At 39.4% G+C, this 14,191-nt stretch overlaps 1 protein-coding gene across 1 annotated transcript in view; it reads left to right on the top strand.

Annotated features, from left to right (window-relative positions):
* The window catches only part of ITK (IL2 inducible T-cell kinase), a 71,498-nt gene that overhangs the window by 34,028 nt on the left and 23,279 nt on the right, over nt 1-14,191 (top strand). Inside the window, exons 7-8 of the mRNA XM_021076697.1 lie at nt 3,931-3,996; nt 9,509-9,563. Coding sequence (XP_020932356.1) covers nt 3,931-3,996; nt 9,509-9,563 — 121 coding nt within the window. The remainder of the gene's footprint in view (nt 1-3,930; nt 3,997-9,508; nt 9,564-14,191) is intronic.

Below are 14,191 nucleotides of genomic sequence, written 5' to 3'. Positions count from 1 at the left end.
CTTAAGTGAGGTTGAAGGTACATCCCATTGTGAGACTTATTTTTGGTGGAAAGAAAAGCCATGTACAAATGGTACAGATTGGTGATTACCTTAAGAAGCATTAGGAAAAAAAAAATGCCAAAGCTTTATTTAAGCCAACAGGTTTTGGACTAGCCATCCAAATGATTCATGGAGAAAATAAACTTATGCAAATGCAGACTACCCATTATGGGCCTTCTGAATGAAAAAGAAAAAAATCTGGAATTCCCCTTGTGGTGCAGTGGAAACGAATCTTGCTAGTAACCATGAGATTGTGGGTTTGATCCCTGGCCTTGCTCAGTGGGTTAAGGATTTGTCATTGCCGTGAGCTGTGGTGTAAGTCACAGACTCAGCTTGGATCCTGCGTTGCTATGGCTGTGGCGTAGGTTGGCAGCTATAGCTCCGATTCGACCCCTAGCCTGGGAACCTCCATATGCTGTGGGTGTGGCCCTAAAAAGCCAAAAAAAACCCCAAAAAACAAAAAACAAAAACAAATGATCCCTTCTCTGATCTGAAATACAACAAAATAACTGTTATTGACCTTTAGAATGTTCTGGGACATATATGACTTAGATACTAGCATTTAGTTTAAAGGTATCAGATTCACGCTGCTGTATAAGGCCTTATTTTTTCCTTTAAATATCAAAGGTATTTACTTATGTGCTGGAATATTCTCCAGAATCACTGCCAAAAGATGATTTCAGTGATTGCCTAAATCCACCATTAAAATGTGCCAAAATTTAGCAAATTTCTTTCTTAGGAGCTTAGATTATTTCCAATATTTTGCAAATATTTACATCACTGCAATTAACATCTTTGTATATTAATAGTAAGGGTTTAAACATTGTAAGAGTATGAGGTTATTATTAATTTTGAAATATAAAAAAGAAAAGGAAACAATTCATTATTGCAATATCTGGATAGTCTATCTCAATCTTTTATTTAAAAAAAAAAACTTAATAGTAGAGAGAAATAAGCCACACACCAGTCCTTAAAGTATTCATTACTAACTTCCTTGTGCACGTAGGCCAAAAAGTCATACATATACAAATGCATACTTTTTTCATTTGCACTGAAGTGATCCATTCCAGTCTCTACCTTGCTTTTAAGCTTGAACAATATATCTTAGAGATCTTTGTATATCAGCATGTACAAATCTGCCTTGTTTATAAATAATTGCATAGTTTTAGAATGTATGCTCATATTACAAATATTTAAAGAAGTTTTCATGATGGGACATTTAGTTTCCAGGTTATTTTCTTCATTATTTTAATGCAGTGAAGATCTTGTATTGCTCATGCTCATGTATCTTGGCAATCTTTTGAAATATATATATTTTTGAAAAACATACATTTTTCTTTGGGAAAATATATATCCCACATGTCTAACTATGGGACTGCTGCGTCAGACTATGTGACATCTTAATTTTGAAAGATAAATCCCTCAAAAAGTTTGCCAGATTTTACATTCCCACCAACAGGGTATGGGAGTGCCAACAATGATATCTTTAAACTTAAAAAAAAAAAAAAAAAAAGCCAATCTGATGAGTAAAAAAGATGTGCACAAATATCTTTAGGTTGAAGGCTTTACTTTTTTCACACATTAAAACTTACATTTTCAAGGCACTTTCTCTTTAAGTATCCTTATCACCTCCACTGCAGGGGAAGTGAGGGAGGGCTGTAAAAGAAGATTAGATCAAGGACTGTGGTCTTGGAGGCAGTGTCACCTGAGAACTAAGGAGAGTCCAAAGCCCCCATCTGAAAGCTCCCTCTCGAGTTGACTTGGGCAAGCAAACAAGGATAGTCACCTCACCTCTCTCTTCCTGTCACAGGGAGGCCCATAGCTAGAGTCAAGACTGTCCGACTCTACAAACACCAGAGGAACTTACTCAGAAATACATCCCTTCAATCACCTGACATTTATTTAGCACAGCTATTGTGCCAGGAAATTTCTTCTCCTAGATCTCACTTCCCCAAATGACAGTTTATACCCTTTGTGCAGTGGCCCTTTGAAAGTCTCAACTCTGCACTTCAAAGGGTATCGAAGAGGACACCCCAGAGGCCAACTGGCAAATGGGAATTTCCCCACTTTGCTTCGTAAGAGTGCAGTAAGTGGAAAGTACACAAGGTGGAGAGACAGAAGACTTGGGCTTGAGTGTCAACCACTTTTGTTGTACCGGACTTGGGAAAGGTTCGCTTAACTGATGTGAATTCATCTCCTTCTCTGTCAAATGCAGATGATAATGGCAGCTTTCTATCATAGAGTGTTGAGAAAATCAGTGAGATGAAAGGGCTTTGTAAATTCTATATCTACACACATGTGAAGAGAACTATATCATCAGTTCGGTAGATGACCCAACTTTGTTGGCATATTAAAGCACAATCATTCTACATGAAAGCAAAAATAGTGTTTGACCTATCAATATAATTATAAACATGGTGTGGCAAAACAGACAGAATTAATAGGATTTCCAGGAATTCCCACTGTGGCCCAGTAGTAATGAACCCAAGTAGCATCCATGAGGATGCGGGTTCGACCCCTGGCTTCCCTTAATGGGTTAAGCATCCGGCATTGCCATGAGCTGTAGATCACAGACAGATAGGATCCTGCATTGCTGTGGCTGTGGCATAGGCCAGCAGCTACAGCTCCGATTCAACCACTAGCCTGGGATCTTCCATATGCCATACATGTGGCCCTAAAAAAGCAAAAAAAAAAAAAAAAAAAAGATTTCCAAAAGGAAGTTATAAAAGAAATAACCAATTTCAGAACACGTTGACTTCCGTCAGATGGCATTGGCTGCCTTGAGCCCTGGGTTAAGAATGATTCTGTGGCTGAATGTCCAGTTCTCCAAAGAAAGCATGCCATGGCTGACGAGCATTGTCAGCCACAGGTACAAGATATGAGACATCCTGAAGTTGACATCACCCTTCTTGATTTCTTCATTTGTCAAAACAATTCTGTGAAACCGATTACACGTTCCCTATTAAGCACAATCACTAGACTGAAAAATGGCCTCTTACAAAAAATTAAAACATCTGATGGAGTAAAGAGCAAGACATTATCAGACATCTTTTTATAGACTGGCAGAGTCTGGAGGGATTTTGTATATAATCTAGTTCAGGTAGCTTCAACTGACAGGTATAGAGTCAGAGGCCCAGAGAGTGGGGGAAACACTGCTCTCACCTTGTAGTATTAAATGAAAAAATAAATGCGACAGGGTTCTAACAAGTGCAAACTACACACACAAGTGTAAAGTATCTTGATATTCTTATTAGTTTCTTGATACTCATGCACAATTTATTCCTGCTCAAAAGAAACTCCCAACACCAAATCCAGCATGACCTTCTTTTTTCTTTTTAAATCATGTTTTACCATTTATGTATGAAGGAGCTCAATTAAGAACAAATATTAGGGAGGCCTTAAATTAAAAGCTTACAAGGTCAACTGGCAATATCTTTTGAGACCTGTGGTTGGAAAATAATTTTTTGTATTTCAATTATTTTGGTTCCTCAACTCTAAAATGCTATCACTAAAGTGGAAAAAATACTGATTATTATACAATCACAAATGTTTCCTAATAGAAATTAGAGACTAAATATTAGTCTTTTTTCCAGTAGAGGAAATTTCACAGCAAAGAGCTTACCAAGCAGAGCTTTTAAAGTAAAGTAGTCACTTCTTATTTATTGAGGTTCATATTTCAGTGATAAAATCTATACAGCTTTAACAGATAGCAGGTTGTTCTTTTTTTGTAATTTTTTACCCCCTCCCCCCCAATTGAAAATGTCTTAACCTGAATGCCAGATCATATGAGACTTCCTCATCTTTAAATGACTTTTGGTTGATTAAACCTCTAAAATGAAGATGTGAAAATTAGTCCTATAATAGTCTAAACACTCATTTCCCTTTTAACAGGCATGAAGGATACGTGCCAAGCAGTTATCTGGTGGAAAAGTCTCCAAATAAACTGGAAACCTATGAGTAAGACACTTTATTTGTTTTCCAAAAATAAGGTGTTAAGGAGTCCCCTTAGATTAGGAGTGAATTGTTGGTTGATGATTAAAGTATCAGGCATTTTTCTCTTCCTGACTTGCTTTCTTTTCCCCCATACCCTGATCACAAAATAAACAGTTGAGGGTCACTTTAAAAGGGGGGAAAGGAAGGGCATATGCATTCACCTCCCCTTTTGTCTAAGGGATGCTTTTCAGGTGGCTGCACATATTGTGGTAAAAGGAAAAGGTTCTGGGAATCCCAGGAATATTGATCTTACCTGAGAAAGAAAAAAACAAAAAAACAAAAAACCATGATCAACATTAGATTAAATACAAGCTGATTTAAAATATGGTTTAATGTAATACTTCCAATGATGAGAGACCTGACAAACAAATACTAAATATCTGCTTAGCTTGTGCTGTTTACTTCAAGCTGTCATTTAAAAGAGGAGTTCATGTGGATATGATTTTAATGGAATTACTTGACATTTAATGAAATCCAATTGTAGTGAACAACATTACTCACCACATATATGTATTTCCTAACTTAGCCACTGGAAGGTCCAGAAGCAATAACGCCACAGTAGCAATATCCACATTCTGACCTTGTTTTTTAAATAATATTTCTCACGAAAAAGAACCAGAACTTCTTAGAGAAATGGGTTGGGGATTTGGAGTTGGGGCAGGGAAAGATCAAAAATAAAAATGGAATTTTCTGATACACTAAAAAGTAAAGTATCCCCCAATATTTTTTTGTTTGTTTAATAATACGAACATATCAAGTGAGCACAGAATTCAGCTTAAAAATGTTCCTTCCAACCAAATCTGGGACAATTCGAGCAAAATAAATAATGACAGTAATAGTCTACACTATTACTGAATAAAATAAGAATCCATAATAAACAAATAGCTTGCTAGATAGGAAAATAAATAAGTAAATAGACAAGAGAAAATAAGCTCTTTCTTACAGTAGAATGCCAACTAATGGAGGCAGAAGGAATGATAAAGTTTAAAAATCACCATTTTATAACTCACAGTACCAACTGATTCAGGCAAAAATCATCAATGAATGTCACAAGTAGGTGGTGAAAGTTTGATGTTTACATAGTCTCAAAGTGTCTTCTCCCAAATCACTTATTCATAACAAAGAAGAAATACCTGGTAGACCCCACCTTATTTAAGTGATCCAAGTTCGTATCAATGATGGGGCAAGCAGACATCCTGCATCTCCCCCAATGTGAAACACCAAGAAGGAACCAGAACTTCTGTGATATTCTGGCCCAAACATGCATACCCTGAATTAGTCATGAGGAAATAACAGACACACCCAAGCCAAGAAATACTCTACAAAATAACAGCCCTGTGCTCTTCAGAGACATTAATATCATGAAAGGCTGAGAAATGGGTCCACCTTAAAGGAAACTGAAGAGATGTGGTAACTAAATGCACCGGTAATCCTGCATCAATCTTGAACCATAAAGAAGCAAACAACAACAAAATAATTACAAAGCCTATTATTGGGACAGCTGATGAAATTTGAATGCGGTCTACAATTAGATAACAGTATTGTATCAAAGTGAAATTTCATGATTTTGGTCATTGTCCTGTGGTTATAGAAGTGTACATTCTATGTCTTAGAAATACATACTGAAGTATTTAGGAGTAAAATTCTATTCTTACATGGCTCAAGAAAATCAGTCAATCTATCTACCTGGACAGAATGATAGAGCAAATGTATAAAACATCAGTAGTTGGTTCATCCATATATGGGAGTCCCTTTCACAGTATTTTACAACTTTTCTGTAAGTTTAAAATCATTTAAAAAATTAAAATTTTTTGAGTAGTCACCAAGTATAAGATACCAAGGTTGAGGAATACTAGTTAATGAGAACTTCTGTTAATTCATTTGGGTTTGTATTAGTTCAAATATGGCCAAGTTATTCGTTGCTAAAATTCTAATAGATTCTACGGCAAAGAGTTATCATTTTCTAAAGAGTCTCTCAACTTGAGATTCATTTTATCAAGGATGTATAAGAAGCCCCTCCCTTAGCTAATGAGTCATCAGTTCCAAGAATACTTGAACTGCAATGAAGTATATGAGATCTGATTAAATCAAATGTTTAAAATTTTATAGTCACCACCTTGAGAAAAAAAATTAGGCGTTTATTTCAAATGATCACGAGGCTGGGAGGTATTTTTGTTGTTGTTGCTTTTAATCAGAATCTCTTCATTCAAGATCGAAGAGTCCAAATTCCAATGGAGTACAAGGAAGGCAAGAGGGAATGATAGAGCCTGGGGCAAAAAAAAAAAAAAGCACATTCCCCTCCTGAAGGTATTTTACATCATTTAAAAAGTGAAACACTACAGCATAAAATAAGACAGTCTGTGAGCCCTATTTTTTCTGTACTCTGTCAGTTTGCATTTTCAGATATGGTATCACCACTAGGGAATAAAATAACTCACATGCAGATGCTTAGTATATACCTGGCTGTACTAAAAAAAGGCCCAATATGAGGACTTTCCTTGAACTTAACATTGTCTAGTTTCTGATGATATCTGTATAAGAATTCAAAATTGAACCACAGGGAAGATGACCATGGACTGGTAGATTGATTGGCTCTTCAGGTATCCTGCCATGATTTGGGGACCAGCCATGATTTCAGTTTCCTCACCAGGCTGGATCTCAGATCCCCTTTCCTTAAAATGAAGGGTCAGATAAAATGAAGGAAGGCAAATTGTGGCCTTCTTGCTGACATTTCCTCCCGTCCCTGCACTCAGGGCAGACGTCACTCTAAGATAGTGACCCTTCCACCTACAGAGCCCGGACTGGCCTCCATCTTTCCAGCAGGAAGCTCCCGGCAGCCAGAACTGACTGATCAGAGCTTACACATGATATGAAGCATACTGGCCAGGCTTCAACAAGATACGTTCTAAGAGCCCACTGAGGTGGAAAGTACCATTCAGTTGCATGATGTTCAAAAGCTCGGAAGAATCCACTAATTCCCTTATTCGTGGCTACCCTCAAAAAGCCAAGCCAGTCTGATAAATACTGTTGCTTTCCCACGCAGAGCTTCTCTGCTTCTGGGTTTTATGAATTTCCATCACTGATTGTTCATTGAAGATTGTTCATTCTAGCTCCTCTAACGTAATAAGTGGCCAGTGAGGCCAGGATGTGGCTCAAGTGTTAACACCCGAAACTTCAATCCTAAAAAATCACGCATATCCTTTTTCACCACTTTTCAGTTGGTTTTTTTTTTTCACCAGACACCAAAATTATAGAAATAATGTTCCAGTTTGAACATGTTCCAGTTTGAAGAATTCCATCTTAGAAGATACAGGTGGTGCAGATAGAAAAAAAAAACATAAATGATTCCACGCCATTTCATTTCTCGTTCAAACTTATATGTTACTCATTTCATTTTTGTATTAAAGTGGGGACAAGGAGAAAAGGAACCATGTAAGAATGTGCATGTGACAAATGCTGCCAAGATTATGTTCCTTAACAATTTGCAAATTGCAAGAAATGCATCTGACAAGTGTAACCCCTGAAAGATGTGGAGCTGGGGGCTACAGCATAGCAAACTCAGGTTTTCTGAGGGCAGAGAGGGAGCCTGGTAGTGTTTTTTCTTGAGTCCCTGCTATATGACAGTTACCGGCTCTGTACTGGGGTAGTAAGAGCAGGGCTCTGGAGCCAGGCTGCCTGGGTTCACATTCTGGCTACTACTTTCTAGCTCAGTGACCTTGGGCAAGTTTCCTAACCTGCTTATAACAATTCCTGACACATGATAGGTGAGCTACACATTTGTCTACTATTCTTTGCAGTCTTAAAGTTCTCACCAGAGTATGGCTGGAGCTTTCCTCCCAGCCAAGTTTGATGGAATCCACTGGCTAGAGATATGATTTCAGCCAAAGTATGGCCAATGCAAAAAAAAAAAAAAAAAAAAAAAAAGGATTAATTAGTATGTACCCAGGATGCCAAAGCTCTTAGAGAAACTGGTAGGGTTTGTTTGTTTTGGTTTCTTTTGGTTTTTTTTTTTTTTTTTTTTTTTTTGGCTGTGACCATGGCATGCAAAAGTTCCCAGGCCAGGAATCAAACCAGAGCCACAACAGTGATAATGCCAAATCCCTAACTGCCAGGACACCAGGGAACTCCTAGAGGCTGTTTTAGTGGAAACTTTATGAAAAGTCATTTAGCATCCTGTATAAACCTGTATAATTCTAGCTCGGAGTCATCAGCCAGTAAAATTCCAAGAATGATAGCATGCTGCATTTAGGTTACATGTCACCTGTTGTTGCTGGCTTGAGTGTGATATTCCACACACCTAACTACCAGCCAGCCCAGCACAGGGCTAGACAGTTAGTTTCAAATGCCCTGAGAGGTATGAAGAAGAACTTAAATTTGGCGGTATGCATGTTAATGAAATCAAACTATAAAAATGGCATTGAATCCACAGTGTACTCAGATTGACTTTTCCGCATTATCCAAATCATTCCTTCACACTGCTTTAGTTCCTAAAGGTGTCTGGCACGAATTATTTCAGGTTAAGACGTATTGAGCAAAAATCTAGAAATATCTTTACTTTCTTTTTTCATTTATATTTTTAATTTCTTATTCAAATTGCTTACAGAAAATTTGATTTTAAAACTTCTCCAGAGAATAAATGAGGCAGTTATCCTGCTAAAATTGCCCTGGAATCTTGAGAAATTAAAACAAATTGTTTGATACAGTCAGAAACACAAAACCTAACAATATTGTGTTATTCCATGAAAATGAGACATGTTCTCCTTTTAAACTAACTTTGAAGTTCAATCTCAGGTCAGTTCACTCTGTAAAAAGTAGAAAATATGTGAATGTTTACCTTATTTTTAGAGATTAAACTTTTTTAGTTTATACAGCAAATAAATTTAGCGTTCTTTGACAAGGAATGACGGTAATGCCTAAGGTTTTTATACATTTACATTTTTTACGAAGAAAAACTAGCCCTATGAGACCCTCTCAGTGTCATTTGTGCAGGCCCTTTTAGGCAGTTGGGGGAAATGTGATAACTTTCAGAAGATCTTGTAAACCAGCCTTACAGAGGAAATACTGCAGTTGTTTTAAAAGGGTATCTGCTACACTTTCAATTTTATATTAAGTTTTTATAGCTGCCCGCACATCATCCTGCTTATAACCACTCACTGACTTATGAAATAGAGCAGAAGACAAATGTTTTCTAAAATTTCATTATGGAAAATTTCCAACATGCACAAAAGTAGGGAGAAAAATATAATGAACCTCCATGGACCCAAAACCCAGCTTCAACAATTATCAACATTTTACCAATTCTGATTCATTTGTTCCCTTCCAAAGTAAACATTTTATTACCTGGAAATGGCTCATGCCTTTCCTTTTGCATGTGAAAGCATACACACACACAAAATTCTAGTGTTAATTATCTTTTATAGGTAAATAAGGACATTTTTTAAAATGTCATGCATTTATGACTTTTTCCTGCTTTCAGGTGGTACAATAAAAGTATCAGCCGAGACAAAGCTGAAAAACTTCTTTTGGACACAGTAAGTCTCCTTAACCTGTTTTTAGACACCAAAAAAATGAACTGTGCTACTTTTTTCAGCCAAGCAGTGGTTTGGTGGTGTTTATGTCTGGTAAAAATATTCTGGGGGTTTACAGGAGTAGGGTACATCAGGATAAAAAAACCCAGACAGGGTCAAAGGCCTTGGTATTAACGTGTGACCATTGCTGCAGCGCTGATGGTCTTTCTGAATGGAGGGCTGGCCCCAGGGAACCAGGGAACCATGGGTCTGGTCTTTCTTGCCTGCTTCTCCGGCTAGGTCAGGAGTGTCTGTGACTCAGATTCTACCTGGTTGTGCTGTGGGTCCAGAGGAAATATATCAGTTGTTTATCTGGTTTTGTTTTGTTTTGTCTTTTGTCTTTTTGGGGCCGCACCAGCGGCATATGAAGGTTCCCAGGCTAGGGGTCCAATTGGAACTATAGCTGCTGGCCTACACCACAGCCACAGCAACTCAGGATCCGAGCAGCAAGGGTGACCTACACCGCAGCTCACAGCAATGCCAGATCCTTAACCCATTGAGTGAGGCCAGGGATCGAACCTATGTCCTCATGGATACTAGTAGGGATCGTTAACCCCTGAGGAAGACAGGAACTCCATATCACTTGTTTTAAGTCATTTTTCATGCAATTCGAGAATCATATGGTATGAGGAGCAGGCCTGATTTTACGCAGGCATGTCAGGATTAAGGGAGAGAGGGATGAGAGAAGGCATGCTGTGGTGGTGAAAGTACTGCGTCCTGGCCTCTGCTCTGGCTCCAACTCTGTGGGTGAATTCAGGGACACCCCCTCTTCCTTCTGGGTCTCAGTTTCACAACAAGTACAAGAGACGCATTGGATGAAATTAGGGCGGAAAATTACCCAGAACCAGACTGACTGCCACTCTCTGCTCCTGGTCCTTTGGCCAAGACAGGTGATCATGGCTCAAGGCTTTAGGGTCCTTCTTAAAACACCACTCCAGGCAGCTGCCATCAATTGACTGGCCTGCAAGGTAAACCCTCTCTCCATGCATCAGAGTCATTTGTTCTAAAGCAGCGCCTCTCAAAGTACCTGGGGTGAAAGAGTACTTTCTGTGGTTCATTTTTGTGTGTGTTTTTTTGCCTTTTTAGGCTGCACCCTCGGCACATGGAGGTTCCCAGATGAAGGGTCTAATCGGAGCTACGGCTGCTGGCCTACGTCACAGCCACAGCAACCTGGGATCTGAGCCGTGTCTGTGACCTACACCACAGCTCACACAGCAACTCGCAATCCTCAACCCACCAAGCGAGGCCAGGGATCAAACCTGTATCCTCGTGGATGCTAGTTGGGTTCGTTACGGCTGCGCCACAGTGGGAACTCCTGATTCATTTTTAATTTCCAATCTGTCAGACTTTATATTTTGTATGGTATAATAAAAATGAATTCCTAGAAAAATAAGAAGCAAAGACATAAAAAAGGCAAGTCCAGCATTTTATTAGTATTAGACTCATCAGACATAAAATGACTCTGATGGCTATAAAAAAATTCTAAATGCTTACTCTCAATTTCTTTTTTTATCTGGTGGTAGATCAGTCATGATTTGCCAGCTGGCACCCATCCACAGACCACTCAGAGTAGCCCTGAAACTTGCACATTTATGGCTCTTGCAGAGAAACCAAATGCATGAAGGTATTGAGGGAAAGTTTTCCACAGAGAAAACAATTTATTAGCTTATTTGCTTAGAGCAGTGGTTATCAGCCCTGTCTGCCTGTTAAAACCACCTGGAAACATTTTTAAAATACCAATGCCCAGGCCCCACCCCAGATGCATTAAATCAGAATCTCTAGTGGCTAGGATCCAGCCATTAGTGTCTTGGAGAAACATCTCTCCAGGTGAGTCTCATACTCAGATGATATTAATGACCCGCACCCAACACAAGCTTCACCAGTGAGACCAGTAAACTGTAAATGTGGGTTGATGGAGGCATTGGTCTCCAAAATGTCAACCCTGTTTCTGTCGTTTCACCATATACCATTTTCCAGTTAGTTTGAAGGTATTTCCTACCTTCAAGAATCTTAGATCTCATCTAGATGGAAGGAAGCTGGAGTGACTGGCTCATTGTGGTTCTCCTGGGACTGCTTTTTTTTTGCTTTTTAGGGTCATACCCTCGGCACATGGAAGTTCCAAGGCCAGGGGTCAAATTGGAGCCATGGCTGCTGGCCTACACCACAGGCACAGCAAGGTAGGATCCGAGCCTCATCTGTGACCTACGCTACAGCTCACGGCAACGCCAGATCCCCAACCCACTGAGCAAGGCCAGGGGTCAAACCCACATCCTCTTGGATACTAGTTGGATTTGTTTCCACTGCGCCACAATGGGAACTCTGCCTGGGACTCTTGAAAACTGAGACTCCCATGTCCCAGCAGCTCCCTCAGTCTTGGGACTGTCCCTCAGTCTTGGGACAGCTGGACAGTGGAACCAGGAACCATGACCTGTTTGCTCCATGGCTAGGGGTGAGCGTAGAGAATGGGACCTGGGAAGATATCAGGAAGGGAAAGAAAGGCTGTAACGGGAAGGAAGAGGGATGATGAATATTGTCAAAGAATAATCCAAAGGCGTGGCATTGATTATTAATGTCCTATTTCCTTTTGCACAAGGGAAACTGATAATAGATTGATTCATTCTATCAAAGGCAAAAGTATAATTGCTATAAGAGGAAAAGCGGAGGGGAGAAGGAGAGCCCACAGTCAGGTCTCAGAGCAGGGAAATTTTTCTCCTTTGGCTGGTGAAGAGGACAAGGTGAGAGGTTCTGCCCTCGAGCAGCTTGTGCGTATAAAGAGAGCAAGTTCAGGTGTCGCTGGATTCTCCAGAAGACCTGTGTGGTTCCCAGCACGGATGCATAACAGGCAGCCTGTGTTATGTCAGCCACCTCGGTTGGTACCCGTCGTGATGATGACATGTCTGCATCATTTCCTTTGTGAGGATTTCTCAGTATCAATTCACGTAATTTACCATTTTGCTGAACATAGAACTATGCGCTTGGAGATACCTGAGATAGGAGCTTTGACCTCAGTAAGCTTTTGACACTTCTGGGAGCCAAGACAAACTCTGAAGAGAGAGGGGATAACCTAAGATAAACTGAGCATGCACAGCAGGCTTTCAGTGGTCTTGGAGTTCTGAGAAGATTCTAGAGGAATTAGAAAGGTTTCATGGAGGAAGAGGAATTAAGCTGAGTCATTACTGGACTCTGCTTTCTCCTTGGTTTCACCTTGACTCAGCATTGAATTATTTCCTGTGGTTCCCAATAGATCACACAGAAGAATCACTGGGAAACTTAAAAAAAAAAAATAGGGAGTTCCCGTCATGGCTCAGTGGTTAACGAATTCAACTAGGAACCATGAGGTTGCGGGTTCGATCCCTGGCCTTGCTCAGTGGGTTAAGGATCTGGCATTGCTGTGAGCTGTGGTGTAGGTCGCAGACACGGCTCGGATCCTGAGTTGCTGTGGCTCTGGTGTAGGCTGGTGGCTACAGCTCTGATTCGACCCTTAGCCTAGGAACCTCCATATGCCACGGGAGCAGCCCTAGAAAGGCAAAAAGACAAAAAAAAAAAAAAAAAAAAAAAATAGATTTCTCAGGCTCTGCCCCAGACCCACAGAATTGGAATCTCCAGGGTTAGTTCCTGGGAATCTGTATTTTTTTTTCAAATCAAACTTGTGATGTACATATAGCCCACTCAGCGCCCTCTTCTGCCAACCTATGTTATTGGATAACATAATTATTAAATTAATCCATAGGAACTAAATTAATTAGGAGTTCTTACTGTAGCTCAGTGGTTAACAAACCCGACTAGTAACCATGAGGTTGCAGGTTAGATCCCTGGCCTCTCTCAGTGGGTTAAGGATCCAGCATTGCTGTGGCTGTGGTGTAGGCCAGTAGCTACAGCTCCGATTTGACCCCTAGACTGGGAACCTCCATAAGCCGCGAGTGTGGCCCTAAAAACAATAAAATAAAAAAATTAAAAATAAAGCACTAAATTAATTAAAAACCTGAATTATACTAAGTTTAAACAAGTGCAATTGTATTATCTTCAATGACACATTGGTTAATGAAGCATTGCCCATGACACTCTTAAAACCACCCACGTTAATGACTAGCAAGAGATGATTTCTATTTTACAGTAGGTTTTTGGAGGCACTTCAATATGTCCCAGTTGCTAGAACAGTTGAAACATTCCTCCTTACTAATTTCTGGCCTTCACCAAATCTTCTTTGCCTCCTTAGGTAACATGAATGCAAACTTCTGTGGGTCCCTGTATTGTATGATGTCTGAAACAACTGCTGAATTGCTACAGGGGTGTCCTTTTTGTCTCCTTATCTAACAATTATAAGACCATTTACTGATGAATTTATTCATTTTTATTATCCAAAATTCTACTACATTGAAATTTTCATTTTCAAAAAAATTTATTTTTTTATATTTATTAACTCAATCTCTTGATATACTGCCCCATATGTATTTCTCCGCTAGAATATAAACCCTTTATCTTGCTTTTGCTGTACCTAGGAACCCCAGACTCTACCTATGAAGAGTAGTTGCTCAATGAATATTTGCTGAATGAGTGAATACATCAGATGCTTAAGATGTGTTTTTAAATTA

Source organism: Sus scrofa, chromosome 16 (genome assembly GCF_000003025.6).
Source record: "Sus scrofa isolate TJ Tabasco breed Duroc chromosome 16, Sscrofa11.1, whole genome shotgun sequence".
In the NCBI taxonomy this organism is placed as follows: Eukaryota; Metazoa; Chordata; class Mammalia; order Artiodactyla; family Suidae; genus Sus; species Sus scrofa.
The sequence above is the reverse complement of the archived record's forward strand: the minus strand, read 5'-3'. Positions and strand labels throughout refer to the sequence as shown.